Source organism: Natator depressus, chromosome 2 (genome assembly GCF_965152275.1).
Source record: "Natator depressus isolate rNatDep1 chromosome 2, rNatDep2.hap1, whole genome shotgun sequence".
Lineage (NCBI taxonomy): Eukaryota > Metazoa > Chordata > Testudines > Cheloniidae > Natator > Natator depressus.
The window spans coordinates 205,772,565-205,797,199 of NC_134235.1; the positions used below are offsets into that span (position 1 = coordinate 205,772,565).

Here is a 24,635-nt window from a genome sequence, read left to right on the forward strand (position 1 = left end):
CCTAGTACTCTGCCTATGGGGAAAAAAAAGTGGTATTATCACTGCGAAAGTCTCAGAATGGGAGTGAATTTAAATGGCCTGCATTAACTTTTTGAATATGCCGATGACCTGGTCATCATAGCAGAGAGAGAAGAGATACAGTGCAAAGGATGACTGGAGACTTGAAGAGAGCAACCAGAAAATATGGGACTTAAAACCCATGAAGATAAACTCAAATATATGGTTGTAAAATGATGAGAAGATATTGGACAAGCTCACAAAGCAGTTGATGACCATAAATATCGGTAAGACAGACAGTTTAAATACCTAGGAGCTTTAATTACTAATAATTTGGTAAGGGAAAAAATTAAGGCACAGTTAAAGAGTGGGAATGCCTGATACTTCTCTCAAGAGAATTGTCAGCTTCAAACAACTCCTGAAAAAGACTAAACTTCAGCTATATAAGACCATTATAAGGCCTATTGTGTTATATGTATGTGAGACCCTAAGGAGGAAGACACCCAGCCAAATACCTTAGAAAATAAGTGTTGAGATGAATTTTTGGGCTGGTAATGGAGAATGATGTGTGGAGAAGATAGAATAGCTAACTGTGGGAGGTCTATGAAAAAACAAATATAGTAAATGTAATGAAATCCCAATGACTTCATCGGATAGGGCACATAATTAGGATGACTGAAGACAGACCAGTTAGCTAAGCACCTCTTGGAAGGACATCCTTATGGTGTTCAACCAAAAGGAAGATGGAGGGATAATATTAAGCAAGACCAAAGAGTTCTTAATATGAATTACCATCAATGTGAAAAATAACCATTGACAGAAAGAGGTGGGGGCAAATTGTGAGAGTGGCCAAGGACATTTATGGTCTATAGAGCCAGGAAGCAGGAGGAGTTAAGCCAAGCCAGTTTACTTGTACACTAGATCAATCGTAGCAGCAGAGGAAGAAAAAACAAAATAATTCAAAAGAGAGGAGTCTGGCCCTCTCTTCTCATTGAAAGACAGTATTATTTTCTTCAGAAGAGGCAGCTGCCCTCTCCCACACTGGCAACTCTCATAACATTTTGTGTTTTAAGAGACTAACCTGTTGGAATCAGATTACATAGGAATCTCAGCTTTCATTTTAAATAAATCAAGCTCCTAGTCCTCATGGCAGTGGAGAACAGTTTGAAAACATGAAGTGTACCCTTAAGGCTCAGAAACAAGTATGTAAATAATGAATACTCTTTTTTAAATCTCCTGATTTATGAGACTTGACTCATGAGTTTTGAACCTTTAGCACTGGCAATACAGTCTTTATCGTAAGCTCTTGTGGGTCCTCCTGCTGCTCTCAGTTGTTTGGATCACATGCTTAGTCTGAAAGAGCTCTAACCATACTAGCTGGCTCCAGTCAAGGCCGCACCAGGACTGTCATCTCTACCTCAGCAGGGTCAAATCACTTGGCTTATGTCTACCTTACAGGCTTTTCTCTGCAGCACGTTGGGGGGAGAGGAGGAGGGAGAATAATGGAAGGTTTGAAATTCAGATTTATCCTGGGATGAATGGGTGTTTTTCACAACATTTCCATAATAAGTGGTTCATTTAACTTCTATTAAATACATAACCATAAAAATGAGGTCTGTCAATTAATTGCAGCTAATTCAAGTGATTAATACAAAACAAATTAACTGGATTAAAAAATTAATCACAATTAATCGCAGTTTTAATTGCACTGTTAAACAATAATAAAATACCAATTTAAATTTATTATAAATATTTTTGGATGTTTTCTACATTTTCAAATATATTGATTTCAATTACAACACACAATACAAAGTGTACAGTGCTAACTTTATATTACTTTTTATTACAAATATTTGCACTATAAAAAGAAAAGAAATATTATTTTTCAGTTCACCTCATATAAGTACTGTAGTACAATCTCTATCATGAAAATGTAACTTAAAAATGTCGATTTTTTTTGTACACAACTGCACTCAAAAACAAAAGAATGTAAAACTTTAGAGCCTACAAGTGCACTCAGTGCTACTTCTCGTTCAGCCAATTGCTAAGACAAACAAGTTTGTTTACATTTATGGGAGATAATTCTGCCCACTTACTTACAATGTCATCTGAAAGGGAGAACAGGTGTTTGTATGGCACCGTTCTAGACGGTGTTGCAAGATATTTACGTGCCATATACGCTTAACATTCATATGTCCCTTCATGCTTCGACCACCATTCTAAGGGACATACTTCCATTCTGATGACACTTGTTAAAAAAATGTTAATTAAATTTGTGACTGAACTCCTTGGGGAAGAATTGTATGTCTTCTGCTCTGTAGTTTTATCCACATTCTGCCATATATTTCATGTTATGGCAGTCTCGGATGATGACCCAGCATATATTGTTCGATTTAAGAACACTTTCACTACAGATTTGACAAAATGTAAAGAAGGTACCAATATGAGATTTCTGAAGATAGCTACAGCACTCGACCCAAGGTTTAAGAATCTGAAGTGCCTTTCAAAATCTGAGAGTGATGAGGTGTGGAACATAGAGTCAGAAGTGTTAAAAGAGCAACACTCTGATGCGGAAAATATAGAACCCAAACCATCAAAAAAGAAAATTAACCTTTTGTTGATGGCATCTGACTCAGATGATGAAAATGAATGTGCACTGGTCCGCACTGCTTTAGAACATTATCGAACAGAACTCATCATCAGCATGTAAGCATGTCCTCTGGAATGGTGGTCGAAGCATGCAGAGGTATATGAATGTTTAGCATATCTGGCACGTAAATACCTTGCGTTCACATGGCACATCTACAACGTGTCTTTCAGGTGACATTGTAAATAAGAAGTGGGCAGCATGATCTCCCGTAAATGTAAACAAACTTGTTTCTCTTACTGATTGGCTGAACAAGAAATAGGACTGAGTGGACTTGTAGGCTAAGTTTTACATGTTTTATTTTTGAGTGCAGTTATGTAAACAAACAACTTACATTTGTAAGTTGCACTTTCACAAAATAAATAGACTGCATTACAGTACTTGTACAGTAGAACCTCAGAGTTACAAACAGCTCAGGAATGGAGATTGTTCCATAACTCTGAACTGTTTGTAACTGAACAAACTGGCTGTTCTTTCAAAAGTTTACAACTGAACACTGACTTAATACAGCTTTGAAACTTTACTACGTAGAAGAAAAATGTTGCTTTCCCCTTTCCCCCCGTAATTTACGTTTTCCAGTACTGTACTCAAGTTGCTTTCCCCCCCTTCCCCATATTGCTGCTTGATTGTGTACACTTCTACCCCAATATAATGCGGTCCAATATAATGCAAATTCGGACATAACACGGTAAAGCAGAGTTCTGGGGGGCGGGGCTGCGTGCTCCGGCGGATCAGCGCATCCGCGTGTCTGGCTCCTACACGCCGCTCCTAGCGGCGTGTTACGGGTGCCGGGCCGGGGCCGAGGGGTTGGATAATGGGGCCATGGGGGGAAGGGGAACAGGGATCGGTTCAGACATGCAGGGGAAGCACGGCAGGGCTCGGCCAGGCTGCGGCGACTTGGGGGGCGACTCATGGCTGGAAGTTCATGCCCCAGCCCGGGTGCCTGTAGCCGGAGGAAGCGGGTCCGTGCTGCAGCCCCAGCTCTGCGCCTCCTGCGCCCCAGCCAGGGGGTGCTGCAAGCTCCGCCGGGCTGGGCGGTTTTGCTGCTGCTGCCGCCGCCACTTCACTCAGCTCCTGCCTTCCTCCTGTGCCCCGGCCACGGGGTGCTGCACGCTCCGCCGGGCTGGGCGGTTTTGCTGCCGCTGCATTGGGCTCCTGCTTCCCTCCTGTGCCCCGGCCAGGGGGTGCTCCGCGCTGCGCCGGGCTGGGCGGTTTTGCCGCCGCTGCCACTTGGCTCCTGACTCCCTCCCGTGCCCCCACCCGAGACCCTCTGCCCCTACTAACAAAAATGATTTAGTTTGCAAGTTTACAAACATTTTTATCATAAAGGAATAAAAATATCTTTCCTAGTAAAATTTCAAACCACATTACTTTGTACGTTCTAATCCCTCTACCCCGATATAAAGCGGTTTCACCTATAATGCAGTAAGATTTTTTGGCTCCCGAGGACCGCATTATATTGGGGTAGAGGTGTACTTCCAGTTCCAAATGAGGTGTGTGGTTAACTGGTCAGTTCGTAACTCTGGTGTTCGTAACTCTGAGGTTCTATTGTATAGGTAAACTGAAAAATACTTTTTTTTTTTTAAATTACAGTGCAAATATTTTCAATAAAAAATTATAATATAAAGTAAGCACAGTACACTTTGTATTGTATTGTAACTGAAATCAGTATATTTGAAAATGCAGAAAACATCCAAAATATTTAAATAAATGGTCTTCTGTTATTAACGGTGTGATTAAAACTGCGACTGTGACTATTTTTTAATCTCACAATTAATTGCAATTAATTTTTTTAATCATTTGACAGCACTAATGAAAATAAAATACAGAATCTGAAAGATAATATTGAGTATTAGGTAATAAGATGCTGGTAGAAGAAGGCGAGCTGAGGCTGTTACAGGTACCTCAGCTTTGTATTCATTCTTTCTAACCTTTGTGAAGGTTTGTTTTTTTTTAACCTTAAATTTTACAACTTACGAATGTTTCTTTAAAACTTTCAGCATTATTTACTAATTGCTTTACATCTTTATCAGACAAAAAATTTATAAAGCTGAAGTTAATTTTCTCTTTCCGTTATCAAGGAAAATATTTGTATCCCTGCAATATGAAAGTACCTGTATGTATTATCAACTATGTGTATAAAGATGTGTGGTAGCTGCTTTTTGGAAAAGGACAGATTCCCTCAACATTATTGGCATGAAAAATAAAATACGGAAAATCCTTCCAATGGAAAAAAGTGACAGCCAGCCTTAAATTAGGATCAAGTAGAGTTTATAATATCTGATTAACATTTTGGGAATATAAACAAAAACACAGATAAGAGGCTGATAAGACATAAATGGGTGCTTTAAGAAGATAACAGTTTATGAATAAAATTTATTAATACTTCCATGAAATGTTCTTGTATGTTTATGTCCAAATAAAACATTTTTAAAACTAGGTTACACCCTAGTTAGCAACCATATTAATTAGAATATCATAGTTTCAGCTTTGACAGACCACCACCAAAATGTGCTGTACCTTCCAAGCTATACCCGAAGACCTATTTATTATTTCTATTACTGTAGTGCCTAGGAATCCTAGTCATGAAAATAGACCCCACTGTGCTAGAAACAAAAAGATGATCCTTGCCCCAAAGAGCTTACAAGCACTACTTAAATTCCTTTAACCTGTGTAAGGTCTGCAGGCAATTTGAATGAGCTCGTGGAACATAAGAGCTTCAGCGGAGTTACTGATTTATACAGAGCTTAGGTATCTCCTGTACGGCATATAAAACTTCCAATGCCCTCTGGAGTCTTCAAGGGGTTCCAAAGCTCTAGAATTCTGAAGTCCATTGATCTTTTGTCAGACTTGTCATGGGCACACCTTTTATGAACTTTACTAGTTCTCCAAGGAAAAGTAAAGCTTAAAAAAGGTGCTTTGGTAGTGGACCTTAAGTGTCCACATCATGTAAGTGGAACGGTCTGATATTCCTAATTTGCCACTTAACCGTCACCCAGAACTTCATAAATAATTTCAAGTTTCTAGGCCGCAACTGAAGATATAGCCATTTTGTTGTGTAAGAGATTGCTCAGTTAACAAATCAACTAATTTTTCCAACTCATGTAGCCCTGTGTGCCATTTTGGGGATTTGAGAAAAGTAACCTCCAGCAACACCACACAGCCTTGGGGAACTGAAATTGAGACTGCCTGTCTAATCTGTGCTTGAGACCTAGCCCAGCAGTGGGGGCAAAACAGTAAAGTTACCAGACCAGAACCTGACATATCTGGCCAACCAACTATAGGACCCAGAAAGCCTGCCCATGGCTGGGACCACCCTGACATGTGAGCTGAGCTCAGGCAGGGACAGCATTTGTGAAGAGAACTGTCTACAGTGAATCTGGTTACAGCAGCAGAAGATGCAGCTCCTGAGTTTCTCTCTTCCACAAAAGACTTGAGACTCCATTTTGTCTCTCTCTACCTGAAAGAGCTGTCTTCCAGCTAAGCCTGGTATGATTCCCCTGCATTGGGATTCAGGGGATAGCTAAAGCTTGAGACTGACCAGCAGCACACTTCTCCATAAAGGAAAGACTGGGACCCAAGATGAATTCTTGCCAGGAAGAACTGACTTCCAGCTGCATGACAGGGGACAACCAGGACCTCCCAGATATGGGTACCAGACTCTTCTTTAAACACCAACTCCAACCAGCAGGTAAGGCCCACGGGAAGACTTTGGGGATGGGAAACTATTTATATTTTGTTCTGGGCTTTTGAATTATTTAAATTATTCTTGTAGGACTGGCTAACTACTCATTTAGTTAACATTCTTGATTCCCTGGCTGTTCCCTTTCCCTTTTAATCTGCCCCTAGTTTTCATGGAATAAAATGATTTATCCCTATAATCTGATCCTTGCTTCCCTGCAACTATAATGTGTAGCATCCTACAGATCACAAGGTCTACTAGTTTATACCAGCCACCAGCTGGAAGCACAAAGCACAACAAACCAAGGGCCCCCGCTAGGCCTAAAGTGGGTCACTTGGGGATCAGAAATGACCCCATGAAAGGTGACCTTCCTAGGTCTCCAGCACAGCCATGTCAGTTTTGGTTTTCAGACCTACTATATTTCTCAGATCATCTTTTTATAACCTTGGATGGGCACAAACTCTAAAGGCTACAGTCTAGTACTTCACCTGGACCCTTTGTCCCTGTACCCGATAGCATGGATGCTATGGGGCTGATATCAGCGGAGAGAAGTTGTTCAGTAGAAGATGCAGTGTTCTACTTCAGACTAGAAAATCCTCCACTAAGTCAGGGGTGGGCAAACTATGGCCTGCGGGTTGAATCTGGCCCATCAGCTGTTTTAATCTGGCCGTCAAGCTCCTGCTGGGGAGTGGGGTCTAGGGCTTGCCCCGCTCTGGTGCTCCAGCTGGGGAAGCAGGGTTGGGGGCTGCTCCACTCGGCTCCCAGAAGCCGCGGCATGTCCCCGCTCCGGCGCTCCAGACGGGGAGCAGGGTCGGAGGCTGCTCCACACCGCTCCCAGAAGCCGTGGCATGGCCCTGCTCCACCGCTTCAGCCAGGGAGCAGGGTTGGGGGCCGCTCCACAGAGCTCCCGGAAGCAGTGGCATGGCCCCCCTCTGGCTCCTACGTGCTCCAATGGCCCCCTCTGGTGCTCCAATGGGAGCTGCAGGGGCGATGCCAGCAGATGGGGCAGCGTGCAGAGCCACCTAACTGCACCTCCGCGTAGGAGCCGAAGAAGGGACATGACAGTGCTTCCAGGAGCCACTTGAAGTAAGCGATGCCCGGAGCCTGCACCCCTGAGCCTCTCCCCACGTCCCAACCCCCAGCCCTAATCTCCCTCCTGCCCTCTGAACCCCTTGATCCCAGCCTGGAGCACCCTCCTGCATCCCAACCCCCTATCCCCAGCCCCACCCCAGAGCCTGCACCCCTTCCCGCACCCCAACCCCTTGCCCCAGCCCTGATTCCCCTTCCATCGTCCAAACCCCTTTGTCCCAGTCCAGAGCACCCTCCTACACCCCAAACTCTTCATCCCCAACACCACCCCAGAGCCCACACCCCCAGCTGGAGCCCTCACCCCACTCCCCTGCCTGGAGCCCCCTCCCGCACCCTGAACTCCTAATTTCTGGCCCCACACCCCAACCAGAGCCCTCACCTCCACCTGCATGCCAACCCCAATTTTGTGAACATTTATGGCCTTCCATACAATTTCTATTGCCAGATGTGGCCCTCGGGCCAAAAAGTTTGCCCACCCCTGTACTAAGTGAAAAATGTAGTGCAAAATGAAAATGTTTTTCCCCAGGTCTTTCAGTTAGTTCCATCAAAGTTCACGTAACAGCAGTATCTGCCTATCATCCCCAAGTGCTTGGCCTTGTCTCACCCTACTGTTTATGAATTCTTAAAAGGATTGTCTTAAGTTTTCTACTTGTCAGGAAAATTTCCCCTTCGTGGGAGTTGAACTTCGTGCTTACTTCATTGATATACCCACCATTTGAACCCATGACACTGTGTTCACTATATTATCTGACAACTAAAACTGCATTCTTGGTAGCAATCATGTCTGCTCAGAGAGTGAGATTCAGGCTCTGATGATGGGTCCCCCAGCTATGATATTTTATGCAGACAGAGTAACTATGAGACCTTGCTCCAGATTTATACCTAGGGTAGTCTCTGACTTTCATATCAATTAGTAGATGCATTTACTAGTGTTATTCCATTATCCATCTTGTAGGGAGGCAAAACTGAATACTTTGGATGCGAGAAGAGTACTGTCTGATTACCTTTGCAAATCGCTGAGATTGCTCATGCCAGTTGGAAATAGGTCCAAAGAGCAAGCTATTTCAGCACAAAGACTTTCAAAATGAATCACAGCCTGTATTAAAACAGCCTATGATATCTATAAGTTGACTCCTTCACCTCTCATTAAATTTCATTCCACACTGCCACAGGTGACCTGGGCAGCATGTCTTAGTAGAAGTCCCATAGCTGCTCTACAGCTTTCAGCCTGAACAGAGCTCTGTTCAAACATTCATCAACCACTATTCATCCTTGTCAGCCTCCAGTTCTGATGCTCAGTTTGATCAGGCATGTCAGCAATTATTGTTTAGATGAGCTCCTAGCTCCCATCTCCTGGAGGAGTTAACTGCTGGCTAATTATTGAGAGCAAGATCCATGGGTGTACAGACAGTCAAAGAACAGTTTCTTATCTTACAGTAACCGATTCTTCAAGATATTCTATACACGTGGATCTCATGGCTCACCCTCCTTCCCTGCAGCTTAGATTCTTTTGACCAGGATTCCGGGCAGTGAAGGAACAATATGACCACTCTTGGAGGTGCTCCACCCTTTATGCCAGGCGGGACTGGGGAGGGCAAGGCTATTGTAGGGTGCATGAGTGGCTGTGACAGCCACCTGTTAAAAGATTCTGATCTGTACATGGGGTGCATGAGCTCAGCATGGGATTGACGTATACAAAACATCTATGGTGATGGTTCCTATGCATATTCCACTCAAGGTGTAGCTGCATTCCATGCACCTAAGACCTGAAGATTTAAAATTAGCAGCATCCGTTGGTCCGTGCCTGAGCCATTCATTTCATCATGCTACAAACCAAGGGCATGAAGGGTAGCACAGACTTACTATCTCTCCATTGCCTTAGTCCAAGACTCAACTGGTCAGTGTATGCAGCTGTGCTAGCATTGCTGTTTCAAATTCCAGTTTTTTCTATAAATAGCTTTCTTTTCCAGCTAGCTTTAGTTTTTTTAGTTAAATAATGGTAGTAAAAGTCTAGGTGTTTCCCCTCTTCATTTCCCCGACCCCTCTAACCTACAATGTTTGGGTTATTAATATGCCCAAGAGCCAGGATTTCAAGACCTGCATGGCCTGTCCCTTGGTCTTCCTGTGACTTCCATGACACTTGTGATGTATTGAGGAGTCCCACATCCTGCTCTAAGTGCAATATCTACCACTCCTTTTCCCTCTGAACCTGCCAAGCCCAAGAGTTCTTACTCAGATATTCAAAGAAAAATGAAGCAGTGTTGTATAATGGGTACTGCAGATGACCTGGGTTCTGGTTCCATGATCAAGCACAGCCCTCAGGGTACAGCAGGAGACTGCATCAGAAATCTGAGGGAAACCCATTGAGACAAAAAAGCTGCTGAAAAAGTGTGAGGCTTGTTTTCTTAGAGACTTGGGCATGCAGATTTTTTGGGGGGTGGAGGGGAAAGAATAGCTGTTTGTAACAGATCTTTCTATAGTGTTTAGTAGTACCCAAGCATGCTCTTTCAAAATTAAATGTAACACATGGTAAGGATAATTTCATCAGCATCCAAAAGTATCAGGAGATGGTATCTCCACTCAGCAAGACCTCCTATAGGAGAGTTGGAGGTAAGTGCAGTGGTACTGGAGAAGGGACACACAGTTTTTCCTCTGGGTATCGCTGTTGCTGTAGCCACCAAAATCAAGAACAACTTGAAAGTATGTTTATGTACCCATTCTGCAAGAAGGGAAGGAGATGCTGCTGCCCACCAGGAGTTAATTACTAATTAACAACTTTGAAAGTAATTCAGTGCTATAGCTGACAGAAGCAGAGGAGGCTAGCATCACTGACAAAAGTGCCTGGATTGTAAGAGGAAAGGAGCAGCACTCTGAAATTTTTCTTTAAGCTTAGGAATCATAGTGACACACTCAGCAATCCATTTACATTTTGAAGACTATTCCCTCCAGGAAAAGGGCTTGTATTTATGATTTCTAATATAAACCACCATGGTCTCTAATTATTTAGTGAACAGGGAGTGCCAACGAGTTAATGTAACATTTGGGAAGTCATTCAAGGGAAATCAGGAATTGCCAAACATACACCTACTTTTCTTGAAAATGACAGCCGGCACTACTTCACACCAGACCACATTTGAAGTTTCTAGTCCTCGCTGTTTTTAAGATAAGGACAAAATTAATTTTCTTAACCATAATTTTTATTTCTCATAGCAGAGATCATGCACTTGTTTGGCTATTGCTCACAGGTTAGACATGAGCCATCCATTATAATGGAGTCACTTTGGTCTCCGGCACACCAGAGTTCACGATCCCTTTGCCAGAGAGGGTTTCAAAATCTGAAACTAAAACTATGTAGAGAATATTAATGAATATCTAAATACTATAGGTTGTGGTATTAACAGAACTTCTACAAGCTTAATTTTTAAATCAAGAACATTGGTTTGGACTCACCATTCCCATATACCAATGGATGCTCTCAAAATATGAAAAATAAAAGTTGCAAGCATAAACATACATTCACTGATGGAAAATGGCAAGCAATAAGGACAAGATATCAAATAAGGCAACAAATCTAAGAAATTCCATCCTGGAAAATTTATTCATTTAGATTTTGTATTTTTAATTTTACTGCTTAACTAACACTGAGCGCACCCAAAAGGAACAAAGTCTGCACCAGCCAAGAAGAGAATGCCAGTCTTACAATGCTTGCTGAAGTAATTGCAAATCTAAAATGGTACCATTGTGAATTCCACAGTCAAAGCCCTGTTTCTTATCCCATGAACATGAGCCTCTTGCAGAATATACTTTCATGTCTTTAGAAAGGGCCTTATCAATGGATGCTTTGTATGTCTGATATATGGACAGACTGATTATTAAAAGGCTTCAAGCATTTTTGAGAACATTGTGAAAGAAGAATATAGGGCTCTCTCCCCATTTCTTGGTCCACTGAAAGTAGATTTTTAAGCCCAATGTTTGTGGTTGGAAGGGGTAGGGGGATAAAAATACTGTATCTGAAGCGGAACTTGATTTAGTTTTCCCTTATGTACTATAACAGGGTTCATGACCTGCCACTCTTTCTGGGGCCCACTTCCCCTCCACAATATGGCTCAGAGAGGCTTCAGTGTTGTGCAACACCCATGTCTTTATTTACTCAAGGTTGTCCCCCACTAGCATCCATCTATATACAAGCTGTACAGGCAGAGTCAGCCTTCAGCTAGGAGGCCTCCAGCTCCCTCCCTGACTGACTTCTCCCTTGCAGTCCCTAATTCAGCCCGGTACCTAAAGTACATATTAAAGTTTGGTCTAGTGGGTTAAAAAAGTTTCATGAGGTCTTGCAGAAAAAGGCTGAAATGCCACTCATCTCTCTGTCTTCTCATTGCTTCATTGTGAGAAGACAACCACAGAGATGTAGAGACAACGAGGCAAAAACAAAAAAATTCTGTGCCCAATATTTTAAAATTCTTCACATTTATTTATTGACAAAATTTGGAGGCCCTAGCATGGCAGTAGGGAGCACAGGCTGCACGGAGATGAGAGATAACCCTGCAGCCCTCCCCTCAACCTTCCCAGGATATAGACCTCCAGGGCAGGCCCAGGTCTTGAACTGTGTCAGGGTCAGGTGTAGCCTCACTGCTGAGTCTGTGTCCTGGGGTGGGCTTCAGGGTGATCTCCCATCTCCATGCAGCCAGTTGCCAGTGCTCCCCACTGCCATGCTGGAGCCTCCACATTTATTTATTGACAAATAAAATATGCAGAATTTTAAAATATTGTGTACAGAATTTTTTTGGGGGGGGGGGCGCGCACATAATTTTCTCAGGAGTAATCTATGAATAAAAACAAGGTGAGAGAAAATGACATCTGCTAGTTCTAAAATCTTAAAGACCATAGTGACCAGAAACAATCAGTTTCTTTGTTTAATAAATCAGTCTGTCAAAACACGTTTTGCACTTACATTTAAAAAAAAAAAGTTTACCATATAGGTAATTTTATTTAACTAATAAACAATTTGAAAAAGCTGTTTGTGCATTTTAAATTGAAATTTAATTTCTGTTCTAGTAGGGCTTGACACAAATCACAAACAATTATCTAGTAGATAAGAAATTTATCACTCACCATTTTCTAACGTAAAAAATATAAAAATTAAGAACCTGAAAAAATGTAAGTTAAACTATTTAATTGCTTAACTAAATGAGTATAGATAAAGCATATCTCCTAGTTCACTAGGGGCACTCTCTTGAAATGTGGGGAACCCAAGTTTCATATCCCTTCTCCACATCAGGCAAAGGGGGAAAATAAACCCAGGTCTTAAACATCCTTGGCAATCACCCTGAACCCCTGAACAGTGGGCTAAAGTTTATAAAGGGGGGCACCCCCATCCTTCCTTCTTTGTGAATCTAGACCTTTAAAAACATCCAGAAACAATGTTTTGAAACTGACATTTTTGATTTGCTGAAATTTTTTTTGGAATTTTCAAATTCGCTTTTACCTTAAAACAGAGTTGAGTTTTTGTTTAAAACTACCAGTGGGGGGGAAAAGAGGGAAAAAAAACACAAAACACAAAAATAACCATAAGTTATTTGTCTAGCTCTTACCACCCACAAGTCTCTAGGATTAAAGTAAAACTACTCCAAGTCCCACCTTTTCCACTTTAATTTGTATGCCCTTTTTGGAGTATTTAGGAGGGCTCAATACCAAACTTCTCAGCAGCCGTGCAAACAGATTGGATCCTGAGTTGGTATGTAGGGTGCCCTGATTCAGTGTGATCAGATGGGGGCAAATCCTCAAACTGAATCAGCCACAGCAATCCATAAGGGGAATAACCCATATTTCTCACTGCCAATGCCAACCATGAAAACTTGTGTCTTTTTTGAGCTTGTTCATAACCTGTTATCAGAACAATTAGTGGGAAAGTACAGGTGAGTGTCCATCCCTAATCAGAGGAGAAAGTATCCCCTTTCAATATGGTTATTTTCCAGGGGGTTTTTTTGCAAAATAAAATAGTAGTTCAGACGTAGCTCTACGCTGATTTGTTTAGTCTGTTTCTGAGACAGCACTTTCAGATAGAGGTGGGGGGGAGGGGCAATTTTCATTGCTAAGAAAGTAGAAAGGTACAGGGTCTCAAACCAAAAATACCAAAGACATATATCATAACATGGTGACCTGATAATCCATTTGAACTAGGGATACCTTTTGGGGTTCAAGATCTCTGAATGTCCTTCTGCATTCAGGACTACCTTGCTAAACAGAAGACTTATGCATAACTTTTTTCTGGTGAGACCAAGTTATACTTTAAACGTAGAGGCTACCACAGGTTTGTGTGGTGCTTTCGGCAAGTCAAAGATGTCTCGGTCTCAAGGAGTTTACAGTCCAGTGTGAAGACCTTATTTAAGACCGGGTACTTGCAGAGCTAGGACTGTATGATTAATTTGGAACTTCTTTCCTAACTAAACTGTTTCTGCATTGCTACCAAGCCAGAGCAGCGTCGGGAAACCAGGGGAGAAATCAGTTGTATACAATAAAACAGACTGCGTAGCCAAAGACTACTGAGCCTACTGGATCTTGAAAGAGTCTTATGAGGGTGTGTATTATGGACACTACACCTGCTGTCCTCGTTGTTAAGACCAGTAAACAGTGTAGCTATTTGCCAGAGCCAAGAGATATAAGCAATCTTCTGCCACATACAGCTTCCAAGAGCAGGAAGGTTTGGTGTCAAGATCTCCTAAATATTCTAGTAGGCCATATAAATTAATGGGGGGGGGGGTGAGAAAAAGAGAAGAAGGAGATCCACAAGGGTCTTTTACAGTTTTCCTAACCTACCAAAAAAAAAACCTTCTGGCTGATTACCTTCCTCCCCACCCACACATGATGGAATGTAGATTTCCATATCTGAGTGAATGGCTAAGGATTTATGCCTTCAAAAGAAACTAGGCACAAAACCTACCCTGGAGAAATGGCTCAGTCTGCCAGCTGGAAAGAAAAGATTCCTACCTGGACTCGTGCAGGCAGGTATATAAAAAAAATGAAGGGGATGTAGCTTGGGGTTCTCAGAAGAAAGTGTTCTCTCCCGGCTTCATTACATCTCTAGATTGGAAGGCAACAGAATCTCAGGCCAGCCCATGAGAAAAGAGGCAAGGAGAACATGGGAAACAGACTGCTTTATCCCCATGAAAGGGCTGAACATCTTACCAAAAACTGTAGTTAAGACTATTTGTTTTCCTCTGGCTGAAGTCTGCCTGCCAGGGTTTGGCAATGAACTTTTTCCTCCCTCTTTCCACTACCTTGCTAGTTTCGCTGTTGCCCACAAGTATCTATATTGACAAAGTTGAGAATTGCTGTCAATGTACTGGATATGTCAGTCCCCTGATGTTGAAGGTAACTGCTTCAGTTACAACGTTTATATATGTTGTAACTGTAATGACTAGAAGCTTTTCTTTAGTGTGAAACTTGATTTTATAGAAGTTGATAGTAGTGAAAAAGAAAGCTTCCTACTTGCTATAATTAAGTAGGCAGGTGGAGTTTTCAAGCTTTAATAGTGCATGTTAGTTTAACCCCTCTTGTGTATATGTTTTCCTAAATACTTTAAGTGTCTGTGAGGGGGAAATTCAAGTATTACAAAACACTTCAGTTCAATCATTTGGTTTTTATTGTCTCCATTATGTGAGAAGAATTTAAAAAAATTCCCAAAAACCCAAGAGTTAATTTTTCCTGTAATTTGTCACAGACTTCAAAAACTTTGCTTCAGAACAGCTAATGGTGGAATAACTAAAGGTCTATTAGTGAACACTGAAACTGAAGTTGTCTACCAACTTAACTTTTTGGAAAAAAAAATTAATAGCAAACATCACATGAAATTTTGCAAAATACAGTATTTCTGAACAGTCATCAAGTTACAACAGCATTTCCTGAACTTCTGAATGCCAAATCCAACTCCCACCCACCTCTTCAAAAAAACGAAACCAAACACAGCCCCTCCAACTTTATCATGTATTGTTAAAAGCTTTCCTAAAATGAGATGATATAGTAGATTTTCATAAGTTTCCTTTCTTACATTTTTAATGAGCAATTAAATAATTAACAATTTTGCCATTTAAAGTATAATCAGAATTTGAGTTAGCACCAATTGAAATGAATAGGGCATTTCACAAACAGCTATTATATCACGCTCTCTGCAAACTCATGTAGACACTGCTATATCAGTGAATACTGGTAATTTTTTAAAAAGGTTTTCTTCACAATCCTACCAGAGAGAGACCTTAGTTAACGCTAAGACTCTGGACAACAGAGGGCTTATCTGTTGCCCTCACCTAGCAAGTTCTTTGTGCTCACTGGAGAGAGGTGTGAGGACTCTCCACATTTTTTAATGTGTCTGTATTCCAGAGACCATTTTATTACATTAATACTAACATAACAGATGTGGCTACTAAGCACTACTGCAATACATATAAAATAATATTCCAAAGGACAGCATGATCTAGCACACATGATATGTATTGAAAGTTACATAAGACATTCTGACTAGAAGCCTAATCTTACAGTCCTCATATTACTAAGAACTGAAAACAAGATCAAGCCTTGGATTCTAAACTGATCAGGTAAAGACCAATCCTTTTAACAACAGATCGGAAGAATGCAATGATTCCTTGTCTTATGTTAGTTGAGGCATCCAATTTCTGAGCCAGATCCTACAGTCCACGTTCAGGCAAAACTTCCGCTGACTTCAGGATCAGGCCCTGTATGTCTTTAGGAATTCTGGATGACTAGAACTACATGGCTTTAAGGCGGTCTCAGCAAGTTCAAGGTTTCAAGCCACAATCCATTCATGACCTACATATTGAGCATTAGGCGAAAGCAACTTTTCAGAATGTAAATCTGACCTTTCCACATCTGAAATCAATCATAAAATGCCAGAACCTGTATCTAGCAGATAACACCATGGGTTTGCTGAGGTTATCTGCTAGAATAGCCGAGGGTTAACTATTACACGAGGATGCCATGATAGCTGTCTTCACTATAAATGCTGGACAAAGCTTAATTGCATTGATCTTGTCAGAATTCAACGATGCAAGTTGAAATTCCAGTAAATTTGACATTAACAGATGTAAACATTTACAAATGGGTGTGGAATGAACAGCATAAAACTAATACAAATTTACATAGCAGCTAACTACACTGGACTAACAAAAGAATAAAAAGTTAGCCTTTTTACAATAATCTATTGCTATCTAGTGAAGTATGCATTACATATATTTAATGGTTAATAAAGTATCCTCTATGCACTACTACTTCTTCATTGACTAAGCTTGCAAAGTCCTGGCATTCAACTTAACAGCATTTCTGTTTGTGCTTTGTAACGTGATAATTTTTGATTGCCCACACCCACTCAATTCCACAATTTCAGGAAGTGTTCTAGGCATCAGTGGCCAGAACCCTATTGATTTTAGGGAAAAATCAGAAAGGGGAAACATGGAGGATTCATGGAGCCCCTCTTATGATTAGTTTTCAGAGTAACAGCCGTGTTAGTCTGTATTCGCAAAAAGAAAAGGAGTACTTGTGGCACCTTAGAGACTAACCAATTTATTTGAGCATAAGCTTTCGTGAGCTACAGCCCATAGCTCACGAAAGCTTATGCTCAAATAAATTGGTTAGTCTCTAAGGTGCCACAAGTACTCCTTTTCTTCTTATGATTAGCAGAGCCAGAGTTTCAAGCACCTTTGTAACTACCTATAGGTCAAACAACTGGTTGATGGCATTCATTAGTGCCTTCCAACAAAATACCACAATCTCCTCTCTGTTTATCCTCCCAACAGAATTTAACATGTTGACACCTTGAATGATCTATCTCCCAGACAGAAAGAATAATGGGAGTGAGGAAAGTGTGTACATAAGCTCTGGCATAAGAGGGGAGGGGGAAAAGAGGCACACTGAGCCTCTAGTGTGGGAGAAGAGATGGACATGGGAGGCCACAAAGAACCCCTATAAGAGAAAGATTGAGGGAATCTGGCATGCACCACAGGGGAGAATAAGGGGCCACACACAGCCCCTACCGTTGGAGAAGGGAAATGAGGGGCACAGAGAGCTCCATGTTTGGAGTGGTGGAAGTCACAGGAATCCCTGAAATAGAGGGGGATGTGAGTCTGGCACACAGAGCTGTGGGCAGAGGAGGTAAAATGGAGAAATGCAAGGAGCCCCTGCTGTGACCCCCCCACTGCAGTATAGACATGAAACAAATTGTCAAAGCAAGACAGAACTTATTGATGGACATTACTTTGCAAAAAAAAATAAAATAAAATAAAATAAAAAAATACACTACCTGAAGACAATTATGACAGTTCCCCTTTTCATCTGTATTTATGGATCTATGACAATGGAATATAATTATTAGCTTATAGTAGTTCACCTCTATTATGCACGTGAGAACATTTCTAGCAAAAAGCAGTGTCTTTTTTAAAACATTAAGTTTATAAATGGTGGTAGAATCTCCATTAAGTCACAAAACTCCAACCTAATTTCTACATCTGACATCAGATCATAGTGAATTAGTCTATGGAGTCTCCTAATGAACAGTAATTTAAACTATTAACTAAGGCTTTTCACTAGCGACAGCCACAAGTAAAACTCAGTTAATTTTTATTCCTCTCCTCTATTCCACAATATTCATATTAATGGAGAAATATTTCAAGGAAAGATGTAGGTATATTTAAGAGACATTTAATCAATATTTACCTAACCTCATTCACAAGAGCACTCAGCAAGTGTGCTCTGTATGTGAACAATGTTTTCGGAGGAAGGGACAAGAGGCAAGAACCTTCATCTACTGTGAAGCCTCCCTAGTACCAGACAACTGCCATTTGACTTCTCGCCCCCCACCTTATGTCTTGCTCTCTCTGCCTCCTTCCAAGAGAAGACATCATAACCTGGGCTGGTAAACTGTGTGAACAGCAGCATGGTCAAAAAACTCAATATTATCCTTTCAGTCAAATTCCCACTTATGCCTAGTACACAGTTGAGGCCTAAACAGCATACAGGAAACAGAAAATTTGTTGTTTCCTATATTGCTTCCCCAAGCAGTCTTCCCAGTAAGAGTTCCATGTTAACGAGTTCTTTTGACTATATGCAAAATCCCCCGTCCAAGACAATTTTCCAATCCAAACGGGCCAGCTAGTGCTACAGCAGAACTATGTAATCCATTCCCAGAGTGCAATATTATTTGTTTGAACCAGAGCAGCCAAAGGTCAAGATTGTAATGTTTAGAGATGAGACACCACTGAAACAAGACTTATTGTTTTTTCAAATAACCCAGGAGTATTAATAGCAGCACACGGTGTCAGAGTTTAAGGCCAGAAGGAACCATCAGATCATCTAGTTTGACCTCCCGTATATATTACGGGCTACAACCACCACCCTGCACCTGCACATTAAATCCAACAACTGAAATCAGATCAAAGTGTTAGAGTCCATAGGAAACCACACTATTACATGCCACAGATAGAGACTAGAAGTGACAGAGGTGCACCAATGCCCAAGGACCCTACAGTGGAAGGGAACTGATTAAGTGACCTGTACCCAGATAATCCCAGCAAGTGACCTGAACTCCATATTGCAGAGGAAAATGAAAATACAGAGATATGATGGCATCATTACAAACTAGTTCTTGACAGTTAAAACCATGAAAAAAAACAAAGAAAGTACCACAGGAGATACAAAACTACACTAGCTTTCAGGTCTGCTTATGAGAAGTTAGAAATGATGGCTAATCCCCCCTGAAAAAAAGTGAAGAATCCTCAGGCCTACAGCTACAACAGTTTTAATTCATTTGGCATGAAACGTCCTGCTTAGCATATGCATACCTGTACAACAGTAAAGCTAGATCTACACTAGAAACTTCAGACAGTATAATAATGTCAGATGGAGTGTCTAAAATATATATATTTTTAATACTGGCAAAACCTCTAGTGCAGATGCAGTTCACTGACAAAAAGAATGCTTTTGCCAGAACAGTTTATTTTGCTCAAGAAACGTGCATAAAGTATTCTGGCAAAAACATTTTTTACTGGCAGAAGCTGCATCTTCACTAGGTATATCTATATTAGCAAACCTTTTCTAGTGGTAATTTGATATAAGTCTACACACTGGAGACTTTTCTATTCCTTACTACTAAATTGGGAAGAATCTCTAAATTGTGTCAATTAAAAAGTGAAATATTTTGCTAAAACTTTACATATGAAAATTAACTTTAAAATTTTATATATTTCTCACACACAGACACACACGTGCCCCTACCAACCTGTCTCCCTCTCCCCCCGACTGTGGAACTGCATAGACTCTGCAGAATTCACTTTCAGAATATTTATGAAAAAAAATTCTTATCAGGCATTTAGGTATTTAAAAACAGTTCTTCCTAGCCTATCAGACAAGTATATTACAATGTAAATTAAGACTTCCAATACTAAACACTGAACCATAGCTAAGAGTAATTTTTAAACAGACTATGGGAATTACGCTCCATATCAGTAGTTCTCAACCTATTTACCACTGTGGGCCACATATGCAGCTCTCTGTGTGTTATGTGGGCCACATCCGCACAACATATATACTACCTGTATGGCCCAGAAGATATCACATGGGCCACAGCTGTGTGCTGATTGGGCTGCAAGCGACCTGCACATTGAGAATCACTGTTCTATATGTACAAATTCAGAGCATTTTACTCATTCTACAGCCACATAATATATTTGTGAAACCCTGACTGTAAAGGGATCAGTGCAGAAATTACATAATGATAAGCAATTCTATAATCAACTGAAGTGTGTACTGGCCACAAGATTATCTAAGTTCACTTGCTATCTCCATCTTCACCTACATCATCGAGACTAGAAATTACCAGCATTAGATCAAGAGAGTTGAAAGTTCTCCAAAAATTTAATGTTGCAGAAAGTTTGGATAACTATATAAAGTTTTACTACTAAAGTCTCAGACCACAAAGAACCCTAAAAAGCATACCTTTGGTAAACTGACAGTAAATGGTCCTTTTTTCTTTCATACATGTTCTAAACAACACTTTCTCAAATATAATTTCAAAATGATAGATAATCGAATGAAATCAAGTTCCATATTTAGAAAAGGCCTCAGATGGGAGATCTGGATACATCTACCTCAGTGGTTCTCAAACATTTGTACTGGTGACCCCTTTCACACAACAAGCCTCTGAGTGCGACCCCCTGTATAAATTAAATATACAAAAAAGTGTTTTTAAACACCATTATAAATGCTGGAGGCAAAGCAGGGCTCGGGGTGGAGCCTGAGAGCTCGCAACCCCCCAGGTAATAACCTCATGACCCTGAGGGGTCCCAACCCCCAGCTTGAGAACCCCGATCTATCTCCATATCATTTAAAAAAAAAATCACTTTTAAAATGTTAGTTTATTTTCTTACAATGTTAAACCCAGAAATATAAGCAAAAACATGCTCAATGCCCAACACTATTAAATATAAGAAAATACGTGAGACAGAACACTTACCTGCAACACTGGTAATGGTAACTGGAACTCCTTGAACTTGAACACCTGCTGCACTGAGGCTGGCAACACTTACTGTTTGGAGGTTAGGCACTGAAGCAAGCTGGGCAGCATTCAGTGTGATTGGGGTACCAGCAACAGCCATTGGTGCAATCTGGGCAATAGTTGCGCCCCCACTTGAAGACACTGGGGTGATGGTTAGTTGCTGGGGTAACCCAGCATTCTGAACTTGCAAATTTGAAAGGCTTTGAAGATTCTGAACCTGCACAGTTTGCCAGCTGATCTGCCCTGATGGTGTTAAAGTTGGAGCCCTGATGAGTACCTGAGTTGGACTCACTGCTTGCAGCTGAACATTTTGCAAAGGCTGTTGTTGGATGGTCTGAATAGTTTGCCCTGACTGGAGCTGAAATGACTGTGGAGAAATGGCTTGAATAATCTGCTGTTGCGGCTGTTGGATCTGTATTTGCTGTAGAATAGGCTGACCTACAATTTGCACCTGTTGAAGTGAACTTGACTGATCCTGCACATTTTGTAGTCCATTAGGCTGAAGCTGACTGGAGCTCTGGGCTTCTGATTCTGTGGCAGCTGTTTGAGGTTCTTCAGGAGTATGCTCTGAACTGCTGCCTGCTGTGCTTGCATACTGGCCTGCCTCTGCTGAGCTTACTAAAGTGTCACTGCTAGTCAGAGATGTTGAGGCAGTGGTTGTACAAATGGAAGAGGAGGAAGGGGATTCTGGCATAGTACTAACAGAAGCAGTGGTGACAGGCGTGGATACTACCTGATTCCCATTGGAAACTCCACTATCAGTAGTCTGGCCAACCTGTCCAGAACCACCTCCTGCTGCCACATTGTTTATCACAGGCAATGCTAGAGTTACTCCTCCAATGTTTATAGGCAAGGTTGTTACAACCTGAGCCTGAGTACCTGGAATAGTCTGCAGCTGCAGTGGTATTGAAACACCAGGCCTAATTTGGACTGGAACTGTCTGATTTCCCAGGTTCTGAGCAATAATATTCCCCGAAGTGGTCCTATTTGCAGTTGTGAGGATAGCTTGATTATTCCCTGCAGGGATGAGCTGAATTTGACCCTGTAAATCTTGTAGCGCTGTAGCATTGGCAGGATTGATTTGAATTTGCTGACCTTCCGTTGTCTGAATCTGTGGGATCACTTGGTATTGGACACTACCACTTGGATTCTGTACTTGTACTACTTGAAACTGTCCAGGGTTAGTAGCAGAAGAATTGCCTGATTTAGTTTTTGAAGGAGATGTATTCCCATTGTTGCTGCCGGAAGGACTTGCTGTGCTTGACGCAACAGAAGATCCTTGTTGAGCAACATTGTTTTCTTTTGAAGCAGGAGGAGCAGCAGCAACAAGCTGCCATGCATTTGCATTTCCAGCAAGCTGAGTTGTTACTAATTCTAACTGTTGTGGTTGATTTTGAAGCTGCACCAAACCTTGGCTTGGATCTATAATAATCTGCTGTTGTCCAGTTGATTGATTCTCACCAGGAGTCCCAATTTTGCTGCAAGTGGCTGCCAGCAAAGCCAGAGGTGAAGGTTGAGAATCCTACCCATAAAGAGAGAAAACAGCAGCAAATTTAGAAGAGTGGGTGAGAGTTATTTCTGACAGTTCAACTATCAAAGTTTATTCAGGAAACACAAAAATGCTTAAGATGTTTTAGTACACAGAGAGATCATACAGTACTGAATGAGGAAGTACATTCTCAGATCCTCATATATGCTTGAAAAATAAGGCCTTTTATCACCAATAAATAAAACTACTGCCGAAGTGTTTCTTCCTCAATCCAGTTCTTTTTACAAAATTCTTCAATGCACAGCAAGCAGTTTATCAGTTTAAAGTATAATCCACCCAAAAAACATGTCCAGGCAGTCAAGATTACCATTCATGTTTCACCCACCCAAAAGAAAGACGCCTTGAACGGGAAATGCAGTTAACTGCACATTTAGTTTTAAACGCTAAGAGGTGTGCAATTCCCATTTTGTGTGCATGAGTTACCTGTGAGCCTCCAGTTTTATTTTTTTTATTATTGTTGTTCTCTGCCTCAGGAGATTTCTCTCCCTCTGTGGGCATAACTTCCTCCTTCTTTTGATCTGCAAAAAATATGAAGCATAACAGGTTAATTATTCACCTTTCTTTATACAAAAGGAAAACCTATTGGCACCTCCTCTTTGGTACCCAATCCCTTCGATTTTACCTCTCTGTGAAAACCATAATCCAAATCATTATGACAAAAGAGCCCGTCCCAAAAACGTGGTTTGAAACCCAACCCATGGGGGCTGGAGAGTTAACACCCAGAAAGGGGAGGTTTGATTTCCTCTCCCAGACAGCAGGGGGAAAAACCCACCCACAACCCTCCTCCTTCTCCTGCCCCTAAAGCATCGACGGCCAGGCAGGAGGAGGGTTGTACAGCGAAGGAAAAGAGGAATGAAGGAGGGAAGGCTGTGCACAGGAGGAAGGGTTAGGGGAGAAGAGGGGAATGGAGGAGGGAGGGAAAGAGGAGGGACGGAGAGCGGAGTGGGCAGGGTAGGAAGAGAAGAAAGGGGGGAAGAAGGAGGGCCAGAGGAGGACTGAAAGAGGGCGGGATACAGGGGCATGGAGGGGAGAGCAGAGAAGAAAGGGGGATGAGGGATGGAGATGGAGCGGGCTGAAGGAGGGAGGGGGTTACATACCGCTCATCCCGCATTAATGCCCCGCTGAGGCGCCGGTCTGGGGGGGAGGAGGAGGCGGAGGAGGCGGAGGGCGGGGTGGGGGTAGCGGGGAGAAGGCCGGTCGCAGCCGGAGCTGGGAGGAGCGGGACGGCCTATTTTTCCACGAATGGCCGCCGCTGGGCTGTGGCGTAGCTGCCTCTCTCCGCCCGCCGCCGCCGCCTGCCCCTGAGCCCGGCGCCTGATTGACAGCTCAGAGCCAGCCGAGGGGGAAGGAGGGGCGGGGCCCAGAGAGGCCCAACTGACGCCCACTGAGCAGGAAACCGAGCCCAGCAGCCGACTCGGCCGCTCCTCTCCGACGGAGCTGGGCTCCTCGCAAATGGGCGGGGCTAGGCTAGGGCGGCGCGAGACAGCTACCGAGCCGAGCTCCGCGCGACCCAAGCTCAGAACAAGCCAAGTCAGGGGGCCCTCGCGCCGGGAGGGAGAGGGTGGGGCCAAGGCGGCGCGAGCTGCGGAGTGGGCGAGCTGAGCGAACCTTCGCCTGCAGCAGGGCTCCCCGAGCTGCCTGACAGCGCGAAGCGAGGCAGGGAAGGGGAGGAGCCAAGCCGGGGGTGGCGAGCGGCAAAGCGCCTCCGTCTCCAGCCGCCAGAACACTGATTGACAGCGCGCGCGAACAAGAAAAGGAGCACGTGGGCGGGCTCGCGCGGCTTGAGCCAACCAAACGGCAGCCAAGGACCTCACGCCCCCTGACTGACAGCGCGCTGGGCTGTAACCGCCAAGTCCCCGACGCGGCCCTCCCCCGTCTGCCCTTCAGTCACCCCGGGCTCAGCCCCCAGCTCTGTGAGGGACCCGCTGGCCCCTGTATCTGTCTCTCTGAGGCCGCCCCTCATCCCTCTGTGGGCCCAGCTGCCGAGACACTGCAGGCTTCCCAGCGCGCTCGCCCTGCGCCCTGGCATCAGCCGGCAGCCCTTTGCCGGGGGAAACTGAGGTGCCTTTTCCCACCCCGCGTGGGTATTTCCCGCCCCCGGCGGCGGGGTGGG

The 24,635-nt window shown here is 42.8% G+C and overlaps 1 protein-coding gene across 2 annotated transcripts in view; it reads right to left on the reverse strand.

Moving 5' to 3' along the window:
* Positions 1-23,674, reverse strand: part of SP4 (Sp4 transcription factor) — a 49,708-nt gene extending 26,034 nt beyond the window's left edge. The window contains exons 1-3 of one of the 2 annotated variants that reach the window (XM_074945798.1): positions 23,620-23,674; positions 22,946-23,040; positions 20,932-22,495 (exon numbers count right to left, since the gene is read on the reverse strand). In XM_074945798.1, coding sequence (XP_074801899.1) covers positions 20,932-22,495; positions 22,946-23,040; positions 23,620-23,626 — 1,666 coding nt within the window. In that variant the 5' untranslated portion in view covers positions 23,627-23,674. Of the gene's footprint in view, positions 1-20,931; positions 22,496-22,945; positions 23,041-23,144; positions 23,366-23,619 lie in introns of those variants that run through there. The other variant, XM_074945799.1, reaches the window with a different exon arrangement.
* Positions 23,675-24,635: the final 961 nt, after the last annotated feature.